General features: G+C 38.0%; 2 protein-coding genes across 2 annotated transcripts; both read left to right on the forward strand.

Annotated features, from left to right (window-relative positions):
* The first annotated feature begins 3,729 nt into the window (after positions 1-3,729).
* Positions 3,730-6,897, forward strand: LOC138610054 (GTPase IMAP family member 5-like). Its single transcript, XM_069682748.1, has 3 exons — positions 3,730-3,769; positions 6,039-6,096; positions 6,210-6,897. Exons 1-3 carry the CDS (start codon positions 3,730-3,732, stop codon positions 6,895-6,897), a joined length of 786 nt encoding a protein of 261 aa, XP_069538849.1.
* A 2,104-nt stretch (positions 6,898-9,001) lies between these two features.
* Positions 9,002-12,566, forward strand: LOC138610345 (GTPase IMAP family member 8-like). The gene is made up of 2 exons (XM_069683083.1): positions 9,002-10,073; positions 10,219-12,566. Exons 1-2 carry the CDS (start codon positions 9,065-9,067, stop codon positions 11,877-11,879), a joined length of 2,670 nt encoding a protein of 889 aa, XP_069539184.1. The 5' UTR covers positions 9,002-9,064; the 3' UTR covers positions 11,880-12,566.
* Positions 12,567-25,619: the final 13,053 nt, after the last annotated feature.

Consider the following 25,619-nt stretch of genomic DNA (forward strand, 5'->3'; position numbering starts at 1 on the left):
TTAGGTGGTAAAGTACATTTTGCTGCCAACCACATCCACAGCGATACAAAGCTTAGCTTCAGCATTGGTACTCCAGTTGGCATTATGGCCATGCTGACCATCATCTACTGTAGGTCATGAACTCACAGTTCATAAAAAAATCATACAAACCAAACTTAAAACTCCCTTTAAGGTAAAAAGTAATTTATAAAGACAGGAATATACACAAAGACACATATTTGTTTATACATATGTTTGTTTTACATATACATTTATATATTTGACAACATGGAGTAGAACTAAAGGACTGTGTGCTTGGTAAGTATATAAAGTGCTCATATGTATCAGGCTTCCCAGTTCTTGGTGCAACACGACAGAAAATGTTAAACATTAACTAAGATGTTTGATATAAAATCTGATAAATTATGACAGATAGCATCTGTCCAGCCCACTCGGCTAAAAGGAAGGTTGTCCCAGGTGAGTCTGTAATTCATGAGATGCACCTGGCAACAAAGACGATCTCCTCTGGTGAGTCAACATGACAGAAACATAAATTCAACCAAAGAAGTTGAGAAGAACAAATGTGCTTTATTGTGAGAAAAACAATGTTTTGGAATACTGGGGACAGCGATTGTTTCTGATACCTAGGAGTTTGCTGACTATTCACGACTGGACCAGAGTCATTGTCTGTATTTATTAATGTCACAGGTGAACGACAGCCCAGGACCACAGCAACACCTACCTCAGGTAAGCAGCGACATGGAGATTAATTATATTTATATATTGTTTTTAATTTATTTAAAAAAAAAAGATAAAACCAGATTCTATAAAGTTTGCGATAGTGTTTTATATTTGCTGAAACAGAAAAGGTCTCTCTGCCTTCAGTAGTCTGTAGATGTACAGATAAGTCTTAAAGTCTTAGTCTTTAATACCAGAGTCTAAAGTTCAGTAACGTTTCATTGGTAAAACATTAACTAAACAACCACTGTAAAAAAATAAATGCTATCATAAAATAGGGAGGAGGGACGATCATTACGACAACATGCTTAAAGAAAACTCAACTTAAAACTTATAATAATAAACAAATCAATTTGAGATTCAGACATGAATCAAACTGAAAATATGCCAGTGAATAAACTGAACTACTTCACGTACTTTTGAACACCTTTCCCCTTTTTCCTCTATAAATATAAGCACAAGTGTAATACCACCTTGGTGTAACGCAAAATAGAAATACTATTTTAAAATCTTTTTCTAAATTCTGTTTCTGCATCTGCCTCTCATTTAACTTTAGGTGCTGCATACATGCCTTTGAATTAAAGAGGTCATGAAAGAAACAAATGTTAGGAAAGAAAGAAGCAGGTGAGTAAACGTGACCAAAACCAGATAAAGAAATATTTCACTTAAAGGACTGTTAGAAATGTTTATATCAACATAAAGGCCATATATAGCTGTCAATAGCTGAGTCATTAATGCTGAGTTGAAATGTTTTATAGTTTTGAATGTGCAGCAACATGTGAACAAGCATGGGCTCTCATTTGGCCATGTTTTAATTACTGTATTGTTACTTTTTGACAGTTCAGTACACTTTTTAATCGTTTAATGAACTGACAAAGTACAGGTAAACATCAGTACAACATAAAATTAAATACACTCACTTTCAGAACTTGTCTTTAGATGAACTTCAGTACTTTAATCATTGTGTATATTATTTTATATAATAGGTTATCATATTTATCATAAATATGTTAATTACATTTTATGATTGTTCCCTTTTTATTATTTGTCATTTTTAATGTATTGTTTTTTTATTTTATTATCAGACTTCATTACTGTGGATACATATCGTAAATATAAGAAAAGCACTTTGTCACCTGAAAATTAACCAGTGACTTAGGGCCCGATCAGACAGGACACGTTTTAGCAGCTGGGGGTGGCTTTTTGTCATTGTTTTCAATGAGAGGCTTTTTGCGCGCTGCTTTTGCTTTGCAGAGCGCCACGCTTTTTTCCGCTCTGCGCGCCTCGCGTTTTTGAGGAAACGCTCCGAGCGCCTCGAGTTGAAAAAACTTCAACTCAAAGCAGAAAACCTTCTGTCAGTTTACAATGTAACGGTTAGGTTAATGACAGCTAATGATTCGGTAGTTGCCTTAACGACAGTAGGAAAAAAAGCCGCCCCCAGCTGCTAAAACGCGCTGTCTGATCGGGTGTTTACTTCCACAAAAAAGGCAGTGCGGTGCGCCTCGCATTTTACAGCCTGCAAAGTGCGTCCTGTCTGATCGGGCCCTTAAGCTGCTGCATGTAGTCAAGTAACAAGTACAATAATGTCTGAAAAGCAGCGGAGGACAAATATAAAACTGATATACTAAGGTACATCACAAGCACCTTAAAATAGTAATAGATTGTGAAGTACTAGATAAATGTTAGTTAGTACCACTGTACACAGATAACAAGCTAACCTTATTTAAATTGCACAGAAATTCCTTCAGTCCATTTTAACAATATATAATAAAAGACTATCAAGGGTATGAGTGAAAATCGGGTCCTGTTCCAGCACCGTATACCAATAAAAGTGGACTACAACCTGCAGTTAAACTTTATTGATCTAATATTCAAACCTGATATCAAACAAATGTATTGGTCTATCGTCAGTGGACAACGCCCTGCAAGGCTTCAAGATAGATTTAGAGTCACTTCAGAATTTACTTTTGAAATTAGGGACAGAATGAAATGTCAGACTCATAGTTCCTTGAGTTTATGTATGTAAGAATCGGAATAATTTAACAACACTTTGGGTCTTTAATCATTTGTTGTGGTTTGTTTTTTGATTGGCCATAATGTCAAGTCACCAGACAGAAACCTAATGTCCTTGATGGATGAGTTTTACAGTCAAACTGCAGTTCAAAGGTCTAATTTATTGGACTATTGGTGTGAGTTCCTGCCAAGTGTGAATGGATCATATTCATAAAAACATTAGGGGAAAGTCCAAGATCAAGGGTTACCTGCATATCAGTATTTATGTTAATTTGAAATCTTTACATTTTACATTTAGATCATTAATTTATAAAACTTTACATGATTTCCCACTGATTACCAAACTATACTGCAATTAGTTTTCAATGTTTCTTCTTCCCTCCATTTAACCACTTTCTTACTTTTATTTAAAGTTTATTATAGAGAGACTTGAAACCAATGACAACAGTCTTTGCTTGAAACCTATTGCAGATTAAATATAAAATAAATAATCTGCTGTAACCTATTATTGTTGCTTGGTAATGCAATGCAAATGTAGTCTTTATCCTTCAAATAAAGATGATATATTTTACACGTGAGAAGAAATGAGACGATGTTTAGATATATTTACTGTATTATTTGCCCGATATGGTGTGGGTCTTAACACTGCATGTCCGTAGCCAGTGATAACCATATCAGAAGAAGAGGGGGTTTCTCAATAAAAAAGTGATCAAAGTTAGGACCAATCAAGTTTCTTGTTTTTCTTCTGTCACACCTTCTGTTTCCTCTCTGCTCTTGGTTCTCAGTGAGTCAGTTATGCAGGGAAATTATTTACAGTGTACACAGGTTTCTATATTTCTGTTCACTCATGTTTATCTTTTAATAAAGAGTACATCTTTGTGTTGCATATTACAAACTGAAACAATCTTGAATGTGTGTTTTTGATCCAGGCCTGAACAGATGGACCAAACTGGAAGAAGTCTCTGCTTTTTTATGCTTTTTACCAAATAAAATAACGCAATGGCCGAGGGACCGCTCATGATGACGGCTTTAGCTTCAGGTACGTGCAGCATGTTCATATGTTGGATTAGATTACAGCTGTCAAATACACTACGAGATATTTTATATGTTTGCTTGTTTGGGGTCAGAAACCACAGATTTATTCAAATCACCAATAATAAAATCATTTTTAAAAGCAACGTTTTATACTCTAATGTAGTTATTAAATTGTTTCAGTTTATAGATAGAGTAACTACATAGGTTAATCATTGTACAAGTGTCCAGAATAAGGATCAATAAGGGACACAATAACCCTGACACGATAAAGCTTACAGTGATGAGAACATAAAAATAAATGACTAATCTCCATGTAGTACAACTTTAAGAAAACGTTGACAGCATGCTCGTTTGGTTCATTGGTGGCTCTAAAATTGCCCATAGGTGTGAGTGTGAAAGGTTGTCTGTCTCTGTGTCAGCCCTGTGATTGATGGAGACCTGTTCATAGTGTACCCATACCTCTCACCCTATGACTCCGAACAGGATAGGCAGTGTAGATAATGGATGGCTGGACATACAAGTCTAAAACCCCACATAGACACTAAAAACCTGTATGTATGTGGAGAGATGCTGCTCTGAATTTTAGGATAAACTTCTGAAATAAAATGCAACATTTTGCAACAACAATTTATCTGGAACAAATATGTGACTGTATTTTAGATATTAAGTCATGGATGATAGAGAATTTCCTACAGCTTAACCAGGACTAAACAGAAGTTTTAATCTTTGGTCCTGAAGGCAAGAGAGAGAAACTTTTACCAAAACTGCAGGATTTTAAACCATCACAACACGTAAAGAATCTGGGCGTCATTTTTGACTCTGAGCTCACTTTTATCCCACACATTAAAAACGTAACAAAAACAGGTTTTTATCATCTTAAGAATATTGCCAGGGTCCGCCTGTTTCTCTCTCAGGCTAACACGGAGGTGCTGATGCATGCTTTTATCTATTTTGTTTTATCTATCTATTTTTAATATCTAATAATTTTAATGATTTATTCTTAATTCTTTTTGCACTTTATTATTATTAAATCTTCTAAGCCTTAGTTTTATTTGTATTTATTTATTTGTTTATTTATTTATTCTTAAATCTTTCTATCTCAAAGTTTATTACATTTTATCTTATTTTTTCTATTTTTATCATTTTATTTCTTACATTTATCTCAGCCATCTTATTGTCTTTTAGCCTTTTACTTTTTAGCTCCAGTGTTTCCTCATGGGAGCCCTCCACACTGGGAGTTGTGTCTGGTCTGCCCACGGGGACGTCATCCTGGAGATCCCTCAGGCCCGGAGGACCGTGGGGTTCTGCACCTTGTGCGGAGTCTATCCCGGTCTTTCCGGGTCGGGGTGGTCTCTGTGGGTGGCACTCCCTGCAGGCGTAGACTGTGACCCCTCCCAGTGCGGATGGCTCCCATATGTGGCATTTTCCTCACCTGTTCCTCAGTGTCCTGCCATGTCTCTTTACCATGTTTTATCCTGAGTGCGAGCGTGTGTGTGGGTGGGTGTATGTGTGTGAGTGTGTATGTGCATACGTGTACATGTGTGTCTGTCTGTGTGTGTGATAAAGTGTATGTGTGCCTCTGCGGGTGGGTCGGGAGGGGCAGGTTTCCAGTATTTGTATTATTGTGATATGTTTTTAATTCTAGTGATATGATTTTAATTTGTCTGTGAAGCACTTTGTGTTGCATTCTTTTTGCATGAAAGGTGCTATATAAATAAAGTTTGATTTGATTTGATTTGACGTGTTAATTAGGCTGTGTGCTATTGGATAGATGTGACCAGGTGATGAGAACAGCTGATGACTGCAGAAAAAATAAGAATGAGCTATGTGAGGGGAGTGTGAGCTGAATGGTATGAGAAATAACCAATAGAACCAATATGAAAAAATAAACAGTCTGAACTTTCACTAGAGTTTCATTACTAAAAATGTAATAAGTTGTTCTCACATTAGACGTGTATTTACAGGGTAAAGGCAAGACAGCCATCACTTATTGTATGGGATACACTAAACTATACATGTTCAACAATTCTCTAGATATACAAAAAAACACCAAAATAAGATGTGTAGTTGTCATTGTCCAAAGTGGTCTCCATGCTACAAGTCTAGTCGGACTTTATTAGTCTGGATAACTCTCTGTCAATGACACTGTTGTTTCTATAATGAGCAGGTGTATTATATGCAGCATTACATATTATATACACTTATGATTTTAACTGTGATAGTAATTGCAATGAATTCCATGACTATATCCGTCTGTGTCCTTCCAATCACAGATAATCTTCAGCCTCAGAAGCGCAGTAGCAGCTACGAGTTCCTGCCACCTTCAAGTGAGTGAAACTGTTGTGAATCCTGAATGTGAATCCTGCTGTTTAAGAAACTCTGTTTGTACAGTATTTTGCAGGTAACATGTGTCAGTAGGTAACCAAACCCCTGAAATTAAACAGCAATGAAACTCTAAATAAATGTAAATGTGAGTCAATCTTTTCCTCATCTTGTTTTTCAGTGTCTGAGCTGAGGGTTGTTCTGCTGGGGAACAGCTGGTCTGAGAGGAGTTCAGTGGGAAACTTCATACTGGGAGAGACTGTGTTCAACACTGAGAAGGAACCAGACCAGTGTCAAAGATTTACCAGAACATTAGAGGGGAAAAGAATAGTTGTTATCAACACTCCAGATGTGTTAAATGTCAACATCTCTCACGAACAGCTGACAGATTATGTGACAAACTGTGCGAGTGTCTCTGATCCTGGACCTCATGTGTTCCTGCTGCTTCTACAGCCTGAAAACTTCACTGAGGAACACAAACAGAGTCTCTGCAGAGTCCTCGAAAGTTTCAGTGATCAATCATTTGATCATTCACTGTTATTGATATCAACACAGAGAGAGGAGAGTCCAGGTTTCAAGAAGTACATGGAACAGCCTCTATTGAAAGAGATGATCAGAAAGTGTAAATACAGATACTTGGAGCAGAAGAACCTCGAACATTCAGAGCTGTTAACACGCTTGGGTCAAATCTTAAAGGAGAACAATGGAGAGCATGTCAGCTATGAAGCATTTGAGGAAGCGACAGATAGCTTACCAGCTCAGGAAAGACCAAAACAAAAGATCACAGATGCTGTTAAAGCTGCTGGTTAGTATAGAAACAATTCTGACAACAATTAACACCTTGTTCACATGTTTTCTTTTTATTAATTAGAAAATTAAGCTGCAAATTAATGATGTGATCTTTTCACAGGGCTGTATACGGTTAAAAAAATCACTCCACACAGAGAGAAAAACCTTTTGTCTCAAAGTAAGTAACTTCATCACAGTATTATTCATGTATTTGCAGAAGCATCTTTTCTCACAAACATGTCACACAGTTCTTCACCATTGAAAGACAATAAAAAAACATATTACATCTTCAATCATTTCACATGCCAGCTCTCCCTTCAATTACACTTATTCAGTACGGCTGCCCCTGACTTGAGAATTTCCTTGTCGTTGCACAGTTACATTAATTTGTTTAAAATATAGAGCATAATTTGGCAGGGGTTCTGAAATAGTCTAAAATCATTTTATAAACAACATTGTCGACAAAGTACTTAAAACCAGAAAAATACAAAACTGTAATAATAAGCCTTTAAAATGTATTCACACACAAAGAGAGCTGCCACTTTACAGCAATTTGTCCAAAAAAAACCGAGACTGATTATTTAAACAGGAAAAATATTGATCTGTCAGATGGCTTCAGCTTGGCACATAGCTGACAAATCATTGAAGAACGGTTGTGAGGCTTTGTGGTGATGTTGCATAAAACAGATGCTTTAATTACTCAGTGCAGTGAACACAACACACTGCCCTTTTTTCACAACAGCTGTACTTGAACCTGAGTTTATCTGGACTCTTTCTAATGACTGCTTTAACTTAACATATAGAAAGCCTGTTTCAGTGTTTCCACGGTACATCCTCCCACTTTTCTGTAACTCACAGACTCAATTCCTATAACAGACTACATCACATGCATACGTTACCTACAAGGCCTCCCTCCTTAAAGGTGAAGCCTTAGCTGGTAACACTACAAATTGGTCCAACAGACTCGCAGACAACAGACAAGCTGCTGCTCCTGGATGGAATCCAACCAATGAAAATTTGGTGGACTAAGCCTCTTAACATTAGCTGTATTAAACACTTGTTTAAAGTCGAGCTGAAACGGCATTTGGAGAGTATCTAGCTTCCGTATCGTGACGTATTTCCGAGTGAAACAGGACGTGCAGGCGGGACATATCATTAGAGGGATTTGATTTGATCGTTGGGAAGTGGGCGTAGACAGACGTTCTCCGCAGCGCAGTAGCTAGCTAACTGACCGAGCGTTCTTGGTGCTCTGCGGCTAAATGTTGCAGATTGATTGACAGGTGGATGTCGTGATATTATTGGTTAAATTGGTTGGTCCTAGCTTACGTAAGCACACGTGATATTTTGTTTTACAGGAAGAAAAAATGATCGGATTTTGATATAAGAATACGAAGAAATTGATTTTCTGGCCTATATTGTCAAATAGATGCACAATATTACTGGGGATTAAAATTACCTTTTTATATTTCACCTTGACTTTAACTATTAAATGGAGGCCCTTTTATTTTGCAACTTTGTTTTTGCATAATACATTTTAGGAGAAATGTGATCATCTATTTACATTTTCTGTAAAAATAATCAAATTGTTCAAATTTAACATCTCATAAAAAAGTTATAGGCTAACATGCATTTCCATTCACCCTATGCTCTATTTAGACAAAACCATAACTCCGAAAGTGACTCATTTTATTATATTTATTTGTCTTTATTTGCAGCGATTGAGGTTTAAAGTACGCATTTAAAACAAGATTAGCTCAAGTGCTTTATTCTCATCATATGAGCAGCAGTTGGGTGCAGTCGCTGCGATGGAAATCTTCGATCCAGGCTCCTCCGAACAGTGCTAGTCAAGATATAATTGTGTTTTAAAAATTACATTTTAACAGAATCTTTAAACTTTGAATAGAACTAGAATATTGTTCAGCCTGGAGACGACTGAAGGGACTCCCTCATGTCGACAAAGTGTTGTGATTTCAGCCTCATTGTCACATTATTTACTGTCTGTTGTTTTACAGCATCTGGGATCAGGATCGTGCTGCTGGGAAAAAGTAAAGACAAACAGACAAGACTTGGTAACTTCATTATCAGCGGTCAAGCTGTTCATCATGAGAAAACTTCCTCAACAAGTCGTTGTGTCGCCACGTGTGGACAGTGGAGAGAAAAACCATTAACAGTAGTGAAAACTCCAGACATGTTCAGTCTGCCTGAGGAGGCTGTGAGAAGAGAGATGAAGAGCTGTGAGAGTCTTTGTCCTCCTGGACCAAATGTTCTGCTGCTGTTAGTGAAACCTTCTGATTTCACTGAGGAGAACAGACGAACACTGAAGTTCATCCTGAGTCTGTTTGGACAAGATGCTTTAAAACACTCGATGGTCATCATGACACACAAGGAGACTGAAAGTTACCCTGTCAATCATCTCCTTAAAGACTGTGGAGGAAGACACTACAGCATGTTTAAAGATGATCACAACATGTTAATGAAGAAGATTGAGAACATTGTGCATGAAAACAAAGGAACCTTCCTCACCTTCACTGAAGAGTCCTTAAGACCAAAGTCTGGACCCAACAAAGCAGCTCTAAACCTGCTTCTGTGTGGGAGGAGAGGAGCAGGGAAGACTTCAGCAGCCGAGGCCATTTTAGGTCAGACAGATGTTCATTCAGTCTCCAGCTCATCAGAGTGTGTTAAACATCAGGGAGAGGTGTGTGGACGTTGGGTTTCCCTGGTGGAGCTGCCTGCCTTGTATGGAAAACCTCAGGAGGCAGTGATGGAGGAATCATTCAGGTGCATCTCCCTCTGTGATCCTGAGGGTGTCCACGCCTTCATCCTGGTCCTACCTGTGGGTCCCCTCACTGATGAAGACAAGGGAGAGTTAAAGACCCTCCAGAACACCTTCAGCTCTCGAGTCAATGACTTCACCATGATTGTGTTCACTGTGGAGTCAGATCCTACAGCTCCAGCTGTTGTTAACTTTGTAGAAGGAAGCAAAGACATCCAGGAGCTCCTTCAGAGCTGTGGAGGAAGATCTTTGGTTCTCAACATCAAGGACAAGCAGCAGATCCCAGAGCTGTTGGACGAGGTGGAAAGAATGAGACTCTACGAAGACAAACCAATCAGCTACACAACAGAAACATTTGCTTATGCACAAATAGAGAAGATCAGCACACTACAGGCTGAGCTGAAAACAAAAAGCCTGCTCAGCTGTAAGTAACATACAGTTTCTAAATAGAAATAAAATAAATCACTTATTTTTCTGAGTCATAAACAACCTGTTTAACGTTTTACCTTGCAGGCCATCTTTTAAAAACGTCAGAATTTAAAGTAACTTAAAGCTTTCTTATTTCTCAGGTGATGATGAGAAGCAGAGCCCAGAGTGTCTCAGGATTGTGCTGATCGGGAAGACTGGCTGTGGAAAGAGCTCTTCAGGAAACACCATTCTAGGAAGAAAGGAGTTTAAAGCTGAATTAAGCCAAACATCAGTCACCAAACGATGTCAGAAAGCACATGGTGAAGTGGACGGTCGTCCAGTAGTTGTGGTCGACACTCCTGGCCTGTTTGACAACAGTTTGTCCCATGAAGAGGTTCATGAAGAGATGATAAAATGCATCAATCTTCTGGCTCCAGGACCACACGTCTTCCTGTTGGTGTTACAAATTGGCAGGTTAACACCAGAAGAGAAGGAGACAGTAAAACTGATCAAGGAAGGATTTGGAAAGAATGCTGAACATTTCACCATCATTCTTTTCACAAGAGGAGACGCACTTGAACATGAGGAGCTGTCCATTGAAGAATACATTGAAAATGAATGTGATGATTCCTTTAAGAATCTACTCACTGACTGTGGAGGAAGATACCATGTGTTTAATAACTATGATAAACAAAACCAAACACAAGTCAGTGAGCTGATAACAAAGATCGACACAATGCTGAAGGAAAATGGAGGCAGCTGCTACACCAATGAGATGCTGCAAGAGGCTGAAGCTGCTATAAAGAAAGAGATGGAGAGGATCCTGAAGGAGAAGGAAGAAGAGATGAGGAGAGAGAGGGAGGAACTTCAAAGAAAACATGAGGAAGAAATGGAAGCAATGAAAAGAAGAGTGGAAGAACAGAGAGCTGAAACTGAAGAGGAGAGAAAACTGAGTGCAAAAAAACTTAAAGAAATGGAGGAAAACATCAACAAGGAACGTGAGGAGAGAAAGAGAGAACAGGAAACAAGACATAAAGAAGAAAAGAAGAGAAAGGAACAGGAAGAATTTCAACGACAGGAGTGGGAACAGAAACTTGCAGCTTTGGAGAAAAAGATAAAGTCAGAGTCAGAGGACAAGGAAACCATTGACAGAAAGCTGGAGGAGACCAGAGAAGAGATGAAAAAAGAAAAAGAGAACTGGGAGAAGAAGCAAAAAGAATGGTGGGAAAAACGATTTCAAGAAACTGAACAGAGACGACAGGAGGAACAAACAAAACTGAAAAAGCTCCAAGAAGAATACGAACAGGGAAGAAAAAATGATGAAAAGAAAAGAAAAGAAGAGGATCGAATCAGAAGAGAAGAAGAGGAAAAAGAGAAAAAAGCCATTGAGGAGAACTTTAAAGCCAAAATGGAGAATATGAAGAAGACACATGAAGAGGAGGCCAGAAAGAAAGCAGAAGAGTTTAATGAATTCAAAGAGAAACACAGAAATGAATCTGCAGCTCAGAAAGAAGAACACAAGAAACAAATGAAAGACAAAGATGAGCAATATGACCTCTTAAAGGCCCTTTCAGCCCTCAACCAAGAACAACTAAAGAAAAAACATCACAGTGAAATTCATGACTTAGTAAAATGTGTGACCAAAAAGCCAGAAAATCTGGAAAGAATCACCACCTTGCTGAAAAAACACAAAAAAGACATTGAAACAGTAAAAAATGAGGAGAGAAAAAAGTTTCTGCAGGAAACACATGATAACGAAATAACTGACTTGATAGAGGAACTTATGAGTGAAGGGGACAAATCAAGCTGCTGCATTTCATGAAGAGATTTGTTTCATGTAAAAGTCACAACAACAAAACTGTGCTGATATTAAACTGCAGATAAGCATAACAACAGCAGTGATGAGAAGTCAGACTCTTGAGTAAAAGCTGTACAATGCATTGTTTTAAACTTAAACTATACCTGAGGGATATTGTGTAAAAATGTAATTCATTCATTTTCTGTTTTAATTGTTTTTTAAGTTTTGTAAAATAAGTATTACAGTGTGTCAAAAAGTTTAGTAGCCTAAAGGAAACAAATACACACAATACAAATAAAGACACAGACAACAGCTCAGCAAAGAAAGATTGGAACAGCTGTAAGCTCTGCTGGTCTGTAGAGATAATCTTTGTTTTCTTGTTCATAAGAGGAAGATCAAGATATTTGTCATGTCAGTGAAATTAAATGTTTAGATGTCATTCACTCTGTTTTCTCTGTAATCCATAATCACATATAATGCTGCAAATATTCCAAAACATATATCATGTAAGCAGCTCATTGGATGATTTGAAACGATGAAGAATGACGACAGACAATTAATTATGTGATGCATCTTTTGTTGTTGTTGTTCATATCAGAGTGGATACTGTTTAACTGATCACATCAATCTTTAAACGTGTGTTCTGTTTGATCTTTGGTTTTTCATGTTTGTTGTTATAAAAGATGAATAAAGAATAAAAGATGAAGTGTGGCTCAGTGTGGACTGTTTTTAATTTAATAATCTCTGTGATGAACTGATGAAACAGAATCCAGCTTAACGGTTTGTTTCTACCTGCAGAGTGAGTCAATGTAACGGTTCACCTCCGCATGAAAAAGCTTCTGTTGCTTTTATTTATTCCACATCCTGAATAATCACATTTATAAAGACCTGTTGTTGGTTTACAAGAACAACAAATATCTTTTGTTACTGCAGGAATTCAGAAACCCTGAAAACTCACCCAAAGAAAGAAATGAATTAAACACACAGGAACAAAGTCAAAAAGCTGTCACGATACTTCAGGGTTCAAATGTTACCAATGAAGGCCGACCGAATCTTAGGTTTATAAATTAGGATGCTAATGTTAGCGAAGATGAGCTGTTTTACCTCATCAGCAGGTGAGTTTGAAAAGAAAGTGTTGCTACCTTACACCATAAATACATACCATGTGATGCTTCTGTTGTTTGTTTTAAATCCGGCATCATTTTTTTGGAAGCTAAAAAACATTGTAGAACAAGACTTAGTAAAGAAACACAGAGACAATACATTCTTATTGAAGGTAATCGACTACAGATTCTTTTCACCTGCATGTCAGCATTTTAGTTTTCAGAACTTTAAACCTTAAATGTGAATTTATTTGCATCATGCCAATTATATTTTTTATGGGAAAAACCAAAAACTAATTATTTCCCATTTACTAAACGATAGACAGGAACGTTTTTATGATTAACACAGTCTGGGACATGTCAATGATCAGCAGCAGAAATTCATTTTGAATTAATATATATATATATTGTTTTTATTCTTACAACTCACCTCAAAAAACTGTCATTAAATAATTATTATATTCTCATATAATTTTCCACTTTCACTGACTCAAATCTTTTCATCAGCATCAGTCCTGTTCATAAATACCAAATATTCTGCCAAGTTCTATGTATTAACAAAAAGGGGGAGGACCCAGGTGCAGATGATTTATTCCAACACTAAAAAAGACAAAACAAGGCAGAACAAAGGTTCACTGTTGAGAATCAGGGAATCAACAAAAATCCAACATGAGGTTGAGGCGGTGTCAGCATAAGTTACCATGGTGATCTACTCCGGTAAGAAGTGAACCCCCTTTGTACTGAAAACTCAGAGTTAACCCTGAAGTTACCTCGATACCCGCAAATCTCTTTCTCGTAGTATACCCCCCTGGTTTCCAGGCAACTTGTGATGACATGATAGTGTGTTTACGATGTTTATACAGTTCTCAAACCCTCACGCGCTCACACGCTGCACGCCTGACGTCGTTAAAGTCTGTGAGGGTTCAGTGCTTAGGCTTTAGGGTGGAGATTGGGCCTAACGGATTGGATCCAACGTGACCTCTTAGGTCACGATCTGTGTCAGGAAAACGATGAAATACGTGCGGTGGAATTTTTTTATTACTACAGCCAGTAAAATCACAAATTGGCACCATTTCGATGTATTTCCTCTGTGACAACAAACGTCGTCTCACAAGTTACCAGTTCCAGCGTGTTCTCTTAGAAACAGCTGATGGATCACGTCACCTGAGAACCCGGCCTGCTGCAGGTGTAGTGATACTGGATTTGTCAAGAGAGAAAATAGTGCCACAAAAATAATATATAATCAGCTCTTTGCCGGGAGTCCTCCTTCGCTTCAGACAGGAACGTGTGGCATTCATAGGTGACATAAAAGCCATGTTTCATCACGTGAAAGTTGCAGGATTGAGATTTTCTTCACTTTCTTTGGTGGCCGGATGGAGACTTCAAGGATTCGGAGGAGTATAGAATGACTGTACACTTGTTTGGTGCCGTGTCCTCTCCCAGCTGTGCAAGCTATGCTCTGAGGAAAACTGTTGACGATAACCCGTCTGAGTTTTCAGCTGATTCATGTGGTCATATTTCTTGGTGGACTGATTTTTATTATGTCTGTGGGGTCTATTTTTGGCTTTTGTGTATATGTGCACTTTTAGTCTGGATTCTACCCAACGATTTATTAAGAACGTATCAGAAGAGATTTTGTATTTGTGTGTTGTAGCGCAAATCGGTCGATTAATTATTTAATGATTAATTAGACTCGTCATAGAATGCCTGCACTCTATATTGACGAGAAGTTAACTTAAACGTTAATTAAAAGACTTAATCTATCATAGGTATTTAACGGGGCACCACCCTATTTTGATAAAACAGGGAAAACATATACAAACATATAATTAGTTACCTAATTATTTTAATTCAGTCTCATAATCTGAAGGTTGCTACAGTCTAGAATGGAGTTCGTTTCGCGGTGTACAGAGGCTTAGTACTTCACACACACAAAACACATAATGCAGATCTTTATAAATGAAGAATTTATTAACTAATACTACTAAACATACATGAGATAACTAAATATGGTAATGAACATGAAAACGATTAATAACAGGATGAATATGATGAAAGATGGACTGTAAATGAAACCTGTAAAGGGAGCGCGGTGCAGCACCTGAGATATTGGGAGGTATCTTTGCTAAAGTTCTACTCTAACCCTTAATACCCTTAATACTACCACATCAACTCCGATATACAGTAAAGCAAAGTCAGACCTACTCTGATGGAGGATATGGTCAACCGCGCTGTTGGTGAGGCGTGTGAAGGCCGTCGGACCGGCATGGCCTGGAGCTTCAGGTGCCCTGGGCTTAAACCCGGGTAGCATGTTGTCAGAGCGCAAGGATTGGAGCAAAAAGAGAGCTGTTGTCTTCAGTTCTTCAGAACACAGGGCTAGAACAGCTTGAAGTTTACTTTGAGCAATGTCTACTCGCGAGGTCTTCAGCGCAGCAAGGCGCACGCAGGATCTGGGCCTTCTCGCGGGTCAAAACTTAAAAGATAAGGAAAGAAAGTCCGGAGAGGAGGGGGTGGCGCTCGTCAGCTGCCGGGTCAGAGAGGATGCAGGAACGCGAAGGGTGAAAAGAGAGAAAAGTAAGAGAGGGGGTAAGAGAGAGATCTTGGGGTGTCGTCTCCTATTTAAAGAGGGCAGTGTCCAATCAAAGCGGCGTGAAGTTGACCACTCCTTCCTCCAGAACATTCTTATTAAATAAACTATTTCTTCCTAAACTTAAAGTAGTTAATCTCATCTATCTAACCCCCCCATATTTGATACCTCTGGACTCTCAGCTGTGTGTAGACTCCAAACATCGCTGGGTTATGATTCACAGAATGAGATTAAATAAACAGTTCATGAAAGTAATAGTTACTTAAGCAAAGAACATATCATGGTGAACACGCATTTATATGTGAATGTATATGTGTGGATATGTGTGTGCATATATATGTGTGTGTGTGTGTTTACAGACTATTAAAACCAAACAAAAGAGCCACAGAGATGAATCAACATTTTCACTGTCCTGAGTTGGCTCTGTTTCACCCCTCCCTTCTCCTGTGTGTGTGAGGGAGAGGGGGGAAAGCAGATAAGTGACCCACAAACTTTTTCAAGCCCCAGGGATCTGAGGTGTGACTCGTCCCTGTTGTTCACAGTCCATGGATAAAAGCATTTGGTTACTTATCCTCACCATAGTATTCCAAATGCAAACATTTAAACAACGACAATCATTGTAGTTTATTGGAGGTTGTCCTGAGGTCTACCTCTCGACTCTGTGGAATGTATGAACAAATGGGGGAGAGGGTTGTAAACCCCCCTTTGATTCCATTAGTGTCCACTTTGATCCAGAACAGAGCTAGTGGTCTAGCTCTCTTCCTGGTGGGGTCAAATGACCAGGTAAGGCCTGGATCAGGCCTATCCCGATGCCACGCTACAGTGTCTAAAAGTTGAACAATGTCCATTATCAGCCTCAGAAGTCTGCTTCAAAGAGGTTTGTTTTTCTCAGCTGCATTATTGGGTTGTGTATTATCAGAATAAAAAACACTTAATCTGGAATGTTTTGGTCTTTGTTGAAGATTATTAACAAAGATAAGATGGAAAAAAACAGAATAGGTCACGCAGGAAAACCTGGGTCACCTCAAACCCGATTTATGGCCCAGGTGAGATTAGGAATCGGTTCCCCCTTCCTGCACACAACCACCATCACCAGCACATTATCCCCCCAGTACTGCCTCATCATGGTGACAAGAACAACAGTTTAAAGACAAAACAGATAACTTACGTGTGTGAGTTTAACTCCATCACTGTTGCTTGTTGATGTGAGATGCTTGCTGGGAGACTCGTTTACCACAGGTGCACCAAAAGATTCCTCCATGTAATGGACGAAGCAGGAACACTTGTTGAAATGAAGACGATAAATGCAAACGTTAAATTCGAGCTACTGCTTGGTTAATTTGGGTTTTTGCCTTGTGCATTCTTTCTTCATCTTCATTTTCAGCTCGAAATCCTCATGCGGGTGTTCAGTGAATACGAGCATGTTTTTAGAAACATAAAGTAACACGGCTGCAGCTGCAAAAGAGAGAGAAGCGGCGTGGGAAGAAACTGCTGCTCGAGTGAACATGCAAGTTTGAACTGGTCTATTTATTTAATACTTAATCACGACCGGAAGCTAAAATTTGTATTAATTTAGGAGCAATGAAGCGGGAGAAAAAAACATACATGGAAGCACTTCAATCATATTTTAAATATTAAACAGATTAAATATCATTCAGTGGCTGTTTTAATGTGCATCAGCTTTATCCCGAACATGATGCTGACTTCACATACATTATAATTCATGTTGATTAAACTGAATTGTGTTAGTTTAAAAAAAAAAAATCCAATAACTTACGGCGTCTTATCTGAGGGCTCTCGGCAGTGGTTTCGTTTCTTCTTTTAATTCGGTAACCACTCAAACACACGCGTGAGACGGGCTGAATGAATGAGGAAGTCGAATGAGGGTTTTTTATATTCTAGAGGGAGGAGACAGAGTGAAACTCCTTTCCTGAAGAAAACCTGCTCGCAACCAGGTTAGGGTCACAGACTCAGTTACCATGGTAACTAACTCAGAGTTAAAGTTACCTCTCTTTCTGAAACGGCAAACCCGAGGTTTCCCTCATTTCAGGGTTAACAAAGCCGGGGTTTTCACTAAACCTGCTTTCTGAAACGGACCCCTGGAACGTTAACTTGTTTAACTTTGGTCTTTTGGTAGAAAAGATTTAAAGTACTCGTATTTTGACGAGTGCTGTCAAAATTAACGCGTTTGTTTTTGTGATTAATTTGAAATATTTAACACGTTAACTTCCTGTGGCGATTCCTGGGAGTGTTCCAAATTTAGCGACTCTCTCTCTCCCTCTCGGCGACTTTTTCTAAAAAGCGAAGTTCAGCGTCTTTTTTAGACCAGTGAAATATATTGTTTTGTAATTCCTTCTCATGTGTGCTGCTCAGAGTAATCGCAGTTCACGGCTCCTCTGCCAACCGCTCAGAGTTGCTCTCTCTCCTCTCTCTTGTCCCGTGCGCAGCAGCACTGCGCAGGCAGTCAGGGAGGGTTTTATTGGAAATCTGTGGTTCACAGGAGAGAATCTGTGTTTAGAGTTCAAAGATGCTATTAAACAAAAGTCTTTTAACTTAAATACACTTGTTTTAAGTTGATTCGACATGAAATTTCTGAATTTACATTTAAATATCCATTATTACAAGCTTCAGTCTTAAGAAGAAAAAAGCGATTAGTCGCGATTAATCACAGCAAATTGTGCGATTAATTAGTTTCTGTAATCGATCGACAGCCCTAATTTGACGCTTGTTTAGTGGTTTATTTGTACAATATTTTCATACTTTGCAGCACGTGTAGGAAATCTGTTTGTTATTTATGCAGTAGGATTTCTGGAAGGCCGCTAATGTGTATTTGTATGAGAAAGGTAAGTGTAGAGAAACCGGCTCGGTTTTTACATCATTTTGATAAGGTGATTTTTTTCTGCCCCACTGGAGGTCAGAGGGCAATAATGAGGATGAAGGAAGCTGTTTTGCATCCACAGCTCCTTCTTCTTGTTCCTCACGTGACTCCTCCTTAGTCTGTATTTAAAATATCTTTCTGTTGACTGTTAGCAGACAAAAGTGATGAGGAGCTGATTTCTTTAAACAGTAAACCATCAGATTTTTGCTCTTTTGGTATCATAACACAGTTTGCATGTTGACAAAGACAGATGAGTTATTAACCACCTGAACAACACCTGAGCTTTGTTATTTAATGGTGCTGAAGATCAAGAGACCAATCTTAAATCTGAGCATAACTCAAATGTGTTAAATTGATGATGAACTCTGTTAACCTCAAAAGTCCACCACAGTCAGTTAAACAATCAGCTAATCCCACAATAGAACAGGCCTACCTTTACCTGCAGGCTGGACGGTGGGTCTCCTGGTCCAGTTTGGGATTATTCCACAGATTATGTTGAAGATGGAGGGACCAGAACATAAGGGCGGCACCAACATACTGGAAAGAGGAAAAATAAGAACACTTAGCTTTCTGTCAATCATGTGCAGGTGATCAGTGCAGGTAAAGAGTATTCTCCCTAATGCTCCCTGCATGAAGTTTAAATCCCAGCAGGATTTTAACTGCCAGAATTCAAACGGTCAGTTCATCCCTGAGTAGTTTAATGTCACCAGAGTACAAATCAAGTGATTCAATAATAATATTATGGTTACTGCTTCACTCACTTCAGCTGCAATCTGCCTCCTAAAGGAGTTATTAATGACCCAACAAATACCTACAATAATAATTATTTATTGATCATTTATTTACCAAAGATCCCCGTTATTTATTACAGCAGTTACAGCTATTCTTCCTGGAGTCCACACAAAGTAAAATGAGGTGGCTGTTATGTCATCAATCATTTGTGCTTGTAGTCGGACTGATTTGAATAAATAAATAGTTGTAGACCTCACTCACAAACCTTCCCTAACAGCATACACACATTACCGACTCCCAGATGTTTTACCTTGTTTTATATCATTTAATTATCAATATGAATTAGTCTACAATACTTCCTGTAAAGTGCTGCGTCTCGCGGCAGGTCTCTCACAAAGGAACATGTGTTTTGGGCAGTATAGACTTTCATATCCATCTGTGAAGCGTGAATATTAATTTAAAACTATTCAAATGAGCCTCAGCCCCGCGGAGAGAGAGAAACAGAGAGCGCAGACACACGGACAGAAGTGCAGACGCGAAACAGAAACAGGTGTGATGAAGAAGTCTGAAGTAAATCTGTGTAATTCTCAGGTTAATCAGTGAAGTGTGTAAACTACCTGTAGCCTCTGTTAACAGTGACAGGCGGTGACAGCAGTCTCATAAAAACAACCCACTCTCACACGAACGAGTCGATGTTGTTACGTTCCCCTGAATGGGCTAGGGGATGAGGGGAGTAACAATAAATTAGAACCCAGGAAAAAGAAGGGATGAACAAAGTATAGGCAAAGTTGAAGGGATTTATTAACTACTAAAGCAAAAAGGAAACACAAAGCAAGCTTCTACTAAACAAAAGAGAAGCTGTTCTATAAGGCAAATCACACATAGCATAATCCAAAACCTGCAAATAACAATAAACACTAAGGCCTTGAAGAAACGCCCTCTTTCCACTGAAAAAATAACCCGAACACGCAGAGGTCTGTCACACACAAAGCTGAATGGCCCACTGGCTCTGGCTGTCTCCTCTCTGCTGCTCTTTATACTCTCTCCTGATTGCTGGAGTGGTAACAGGTGAGCCTGATCACCTGCTGCAGCAAGTGGAGATCAGCACCTTAGGAGCACAGGAGAGAGACACACACAGAAAACACAACACAAAACTACGGCACGTAACAGATGTATCGGGAGATCAGTGTCATATATTCATAGTCATATTTATATTTATATTGTCACCAAGTAAGACAAGCACAGAGTCTTACAGCGAACAGCATAGTACCTAATTCATCAACAGGATTTACAGTAACTTTACAGAAAAACCAACAGCACAATAACAAGAATTATATTCACCTTTATATGAACAACACGGGATTTACAGGAGCTCTCAATTAAGGCCGAAAAACAAAACACATCGCTCTCAACCAAAATGATAACTAACACTGTGCCTTTACTTACATGTAGAGTTCATTATTTTTTAGATTAATGTGTAACCATCTTAACAACTGATGCATAAAACAGAGAAGGGTCCTATAAGGACACCTCAAAACAAATCTACAAAGTTGATTGTAAACTATACTGGCTTTTTGGGTCGGCGGTTTATAGAAGAGACAAACACATATAAGAAAATGAAATTATGATGGAAACGACAAGTCGTTAATTGTGGAGACGAGAGGAAACTAATATGAACCAGTGTACACAGAGGAATAGTTAATTCCTCTGTGTACACTGCAGAGTGAGTTCAGCAAATGTCTAGCTATCTTAATTCACAGTGGTTTTCATTACCCTCTTAAAAAAAAATGATCACTGGTAATGCGGAGTTGTCTCTGTTGCTCGTTAAGTGTCGATGCTTATTCTGTGCAATCTCCGAACCCCACGGCTATCAACTGACGATGATCTGACGGTGAAATCCTCCGAGAGTGAAGGTGAACTTTTCTGGCATTCCGGTGTAGCCAGCGGTGCGACTGCAACTTGAGAGGTCAGATTTATCATTTCTGATGCATTCCAGGAAGTCACAGGGAAATGTTTCCGTCGATCCAGCACAGGTGAATTTCTACATTGTTATGTAGAATCTTTAAATAGAGTCTATATTCTGTGCAGCTAGCCTCAGCTGAGGCCAATATGGCTCAACGGTACACAGTGAAATCGGTATTGTGAGCAGGACACTCTTTGTTTGAAAAGCCCAGAAAGATACACTTGCATGATTAGATATTCAGAAGAGTGAAGTTTGATTTCAGTTTAGCTAGCCCTGGCACGTTCTCACCCAAACAGCTCGTCTGAAGCTATGTGCAGCCTGGGTAGGAAAAGGGAACTTGTACAGCTGTGTGAAAGACTTGACGACAACGTAAAGCAGTGAAAATATACAAGTCATTGAGTACACTTACACTTGTATAGATATTTTTAGGTGGAACATTTTTTTTATTGACAAAAATACATTTTGCTTCAAACCCTGTTCACAGTGCTATATAGCTTAGCTTCTGTGTTGGTACTCCAGTCTCCGGCCATGCTGACCATCATCTGCTGTAGCTATAAGCTCACTGTTCATAAAAACTTCATACAACCCAAAATAAAACTATCCCTTTAAGGTAAAAATGAATTTCTAAAGACACAAACACACACATGTTTATAAATATGTTTATTCACACATACATTTATATATTTGGCAACATGGAGTTTAAGGCTTCCTGGTTCACGGGGTAGAACTGCAGGAAATGTTAAACATTAACTACGCTGTTTAACTGTTAGTGTCTCTGATGAGTCATAACAGATATCACCTGTCCAGCCCAGTCTCTTCTAAAAGGAAGGTTGTCCCAGGTGAGTCTGTAATTTCTGAGGTGTACCTGGCAGCAAAGACGATCTCTTCTGGTGAGTCAACACAACAGAAATATAAATTAAACCAAAGAAATTCAGACGAACAAATGTGCTTCATTGTGAGAAAGACAAAGTTGTTGGATTACTGAGGATAGCGATTGTTTCTGATCCTTAGGTGTGTGCTGACTATTCAGGACTGGTGATTAGCTGGACCAGATACATCGTCTGTGTTTATCAGAGTTACTGCATGAATTCAGCTGAAGAGAATATATTCTTTTTGTAAATCACTTAAGAAATCCACGACAAGAGAACGACAACCGAGGACCACAGCAACACCTACCTCAGGTAACGCCTACCTCCTCGTTGAGATGAATTGTTTGTTTTAAATGTTTTGTAAATTGTAAAGTAAAAAGGTAAATCCGGATTCAATAAAGTTTGTGATAGTGTTTTATATTTGCTGACACAGAAAAGGTCTGTATGCTTTTATTAGTCTATTCAGATAAATCTTAGTTTTTTCTACCAGTCTAAAGTCCAGAATTAAGTTTCATTTGTAACTCATTAACTTTACACAACAACCTTCACTATGGCAATAGAAAAAATTAATGCTATCATAAAATATTTTTTTATTGAGGGACGATTGTTACGACAACATGCTTAAAGAACACTCGTCTGAAAACTTAATTATACACACATAAATTAAAGATCTAAACATGGTACCTCTGTATGTATTTGTAAGTAAACTGAAATTATGCTAGTAAATAAAAATTACTACACATACTTGTGAACACCCTACTTATTTTTTCTGTAAATATAAGCACAATCATACAACCTTGGTTCCACACAAAAAAATACAATTCATATTTGAAATACCATTTTTAAATCTTTTCTAAATTCTGTTTCTGCATCTGTCTCTCATTTCATTCCAGGTGCTGCATACATGCCTTTGAATTAAAGAGGTCATGAAAGAAACAAAGGTTAAAGGAGGAAAGAAAGAAGTTGTTGCAGCAGGTGAGTAAACTTGACTTAAACTAGATAAAGAAATATTTCACTTATAGGACTGTTACAAATGTTTCTATCAACATAAAGGCCATAGTTAGCAGCAGTGCTGAGGTGACATGTTTTATAGTTTTGAATGAGCAACATGTGAACAAGCATGAGCTCTCATTCAACCATGTTTTTATGTCTGTGTTGTTACTTTTGACAGTTCAGTACACTTTTTAATACATTTAATGAACTGACAAAGTGGATTACAAACAGCAGTATTTAATTTGGTTGTTTAGTCCATACAAGGTTTCAATTGACCTCGATCATACACACCAGCCTGTATAGACTGTACTAAGTTGGTGTATGTCTCTTTTCAATTTAATACTCTCTTTATAGTAACTTTATAACAGTTAATTTTAAATCTTGGTTCCATGAATTTCTGTTACAGTAAGTTTTATCAAAGTGAGAGAAAACTGCCTTCATCATGAATATGTTTTTTACCTTTTATGATTTATCCTTTTTTATTTATACTTTCATTATTTGTCATTTTTTAATCTATTATTATTAGACTTAATTACTGTGGATACATATCGTAAATATAAGCCATTTCAGCTGAAAATTAACCAGTGACTTAAGCTGCTGCATGTAGTGGAGTAATAAGTACAATGTTTCTGTCTGAAAAGCAATAGAGCACAAAATGGATATACTAGAGCAAATAAAAGTACCTTAATATAGTAATAGATTGTGAAGTACTAGATAAATGTTAGTTAGTACCACTGTACACAGATAACAAGCTAACCTTATTTTAATTGCACAGAAATTCCTTCAGTCCATTTTAACAATATATAATAAAAGACTATCAAGGGTAGGAGTGAAAATCGGGTCCTGTTCCAGCACCTTATACCAATAAAAGTGGACTACAACCTGCAGTTAAACTTTATTGATCTAATATTCAAACCTGATATCAAACAAATCTATTGGTCTATCGTCAGTGGACAACGCCCTGCGGGGCTTCAAGATAGATTTAGAGTCACTTCAGAATTTACTTTTGAAATTAGGGACAGAAAGAAAAGTCAGACTCTAATTTTCTTTGAGTTTATGTATGTAAGAATCTGAATAATTTAAAAAAACTTTGGGCCTTTAATCATTTGCTGTGATTTGTTTTTGAGTGGTCATAATTAGAGATAGACCGATATGTTTTTTTCAGGGCCGATACCGATTATTAGTAGTCAAGGAGGCCGATAACCGATATTTGGAGCCGATATTCATTTGCAGTGAAAGTGAAAATATTGGCGTCAAAATTTTGAATAATACAAACTCCAACACTTAACTTTGTTTAGATGCCTTTAAGCATATGTTTATTAAACAAACAAACAAAAAGCGCAGGGAGTTCCCAGGGTCAGCAGCACCTCTTATAAAGTTAACTGAAAATTTAAATAAATAAATAACTAACTTCCTTTCCTAAGTTTTATAAAGTAAATAAAACAAAGTTAAATACAATTTGCAAAGAAATTAACTTTTTCTCCTCTCCGCCGTGTGTGTGAGCACTCTGTATGCACAGCTTTCACTGCTGATTGGCTCTTACCCGTGCCATGGCTCTGCGTGTAACCAATCAGTGCAGGGGTGGGACAATAAATAACCTTTATTTAATCAGGTAAGTCCCATTGAGATCAAGATCTCATTTTCAAGAGAGACCTGAGTACATAATAGTACAATAAAACATAAAACACATGCATTTAAATGTACAATATCCATCAATACATTTCCATAATAAGTATAATACAATGAAAGCCATAAAAATAATAAAGGTCAATTAAAACGAGTTAAAGAAGTTAAAAACAATCACAACTGAAATCAATCAGACTTTTGAGAAGATTTCTGAACTGACCCATTGGAACCAGAGTGTCGAGCTTTAAGGTGCACTGTAATTTGTTCCAAGCATTCGGTGCGAAGAATTTAAAAGCAGTCTTTCCTAGTTCACTGTGAACTCTGGGGACCTGCAGCACTAACCAGTCCTGTGAGCGAGTGTTATGTTTTGCAACTCTCCATCCAAGAAGGGATGACAAATAAAGAGGCAATTTTTAAAGAAGCCCTTTATAAATAAATAAAAACAAATGCTGGTCTCTTCTAATAGAAAGAGAAGGCCAACCCACATTTTGATATAAAAGGCAGTGATGGGTGCCATAGTTTTCTCCAGTTATAAATCTAAGGGCTGAATGGTAGACAGCATTTAAGGGTGCAAGAGTGGATGTTGCTGCATGTCTGTAGATAACATCCCCATAGTCCAGCACTGAAAGAACAGTTGCTTCCACAATCCTCTTTCTACACAGCAGAGGGAAACAAGACTTATGTCTGTATAAGAAGTCAAGCTTCATTTTTAATTTTTTAGTGAGTGCATCAATATCGGGTTTGAATATGAATTTGTTGTCAACCCAGATGCCAAGATATTTATATTGTTCGACTCTTTCAATGACTGTACCATTTAAAGTGCAAATTTGGAAGGTATCATATTCGATATCTTTGGCTCTGGAGAACAGCATACCTTTTGTTTTATCTGCATTCAACACAAGTTTCAGATTTTTGAGTCCATCTTGCAAAGCATTGAAAGAAAGCTGCAGATTTTCAGTAGCCGATTTGATAGAGTCAGCAGAACAGTACAAAATAGTGTCATCTGCATAAAG

This window comes from Semicossyphus pulcher, unplaced genomic scaffold (assembly GCF_022749685.1).
Source record: "Semicossyphus pulcher isolate SPU_LCO1_2020_fin unplaced genomic scaffold, fSemPul1.0.p SCAF_6, whole genome shotgun sequence".
NCBI lineage: Eukaryota > Metazoa > Chordata > Actinopteri > Labriformes > Labridae > Semicossyphus > Semicossyphus pulcher.

What these genes read in the sequence shown, in the direction of transcription:
- LOC138610054 (XM_069682748.1), top strand. Translation starts at nt 3,730, where the DNA reads ATGGCCGAGGGACCGCTCATGATGACGGCTTTAGCTTCAG. An exon ending in GATGACGGCTTTAGCTTCAG is followed by an intron (nt 3,770 to 6,038) that starts GTACGTGCAGCA and finishes TTCCAATCACAG; the next exon opens with ATAATCTTCAGCCTCAGAAG. An exon ending in TTCCTGCCACCTTCAAGTGA is followed by an intron (nt 6,097 to 6,209) that starts GTGAAACTGTTG and finishes GAAATTAAACAG; the next exon opens with CAATGAAACTCTAAATAAAT.
- LOC138610345 (XM_069683083.1), top strand. Translation starts at nt 9,065, where the DNA reads ATGTTCAGTCTGCCTGAGGAGGCTGTGAGAAGAGAGATGAAGAGCTGT. An exon ending in AACAAAAAGCCTGCTCAGCT is followed by an intron (nt 10,074 to 10,218) that starts GTAAGTAACATA and finishes CTTATTTCTCAG; the next exon opens with GTGATGATGAGAAGCAGAGC.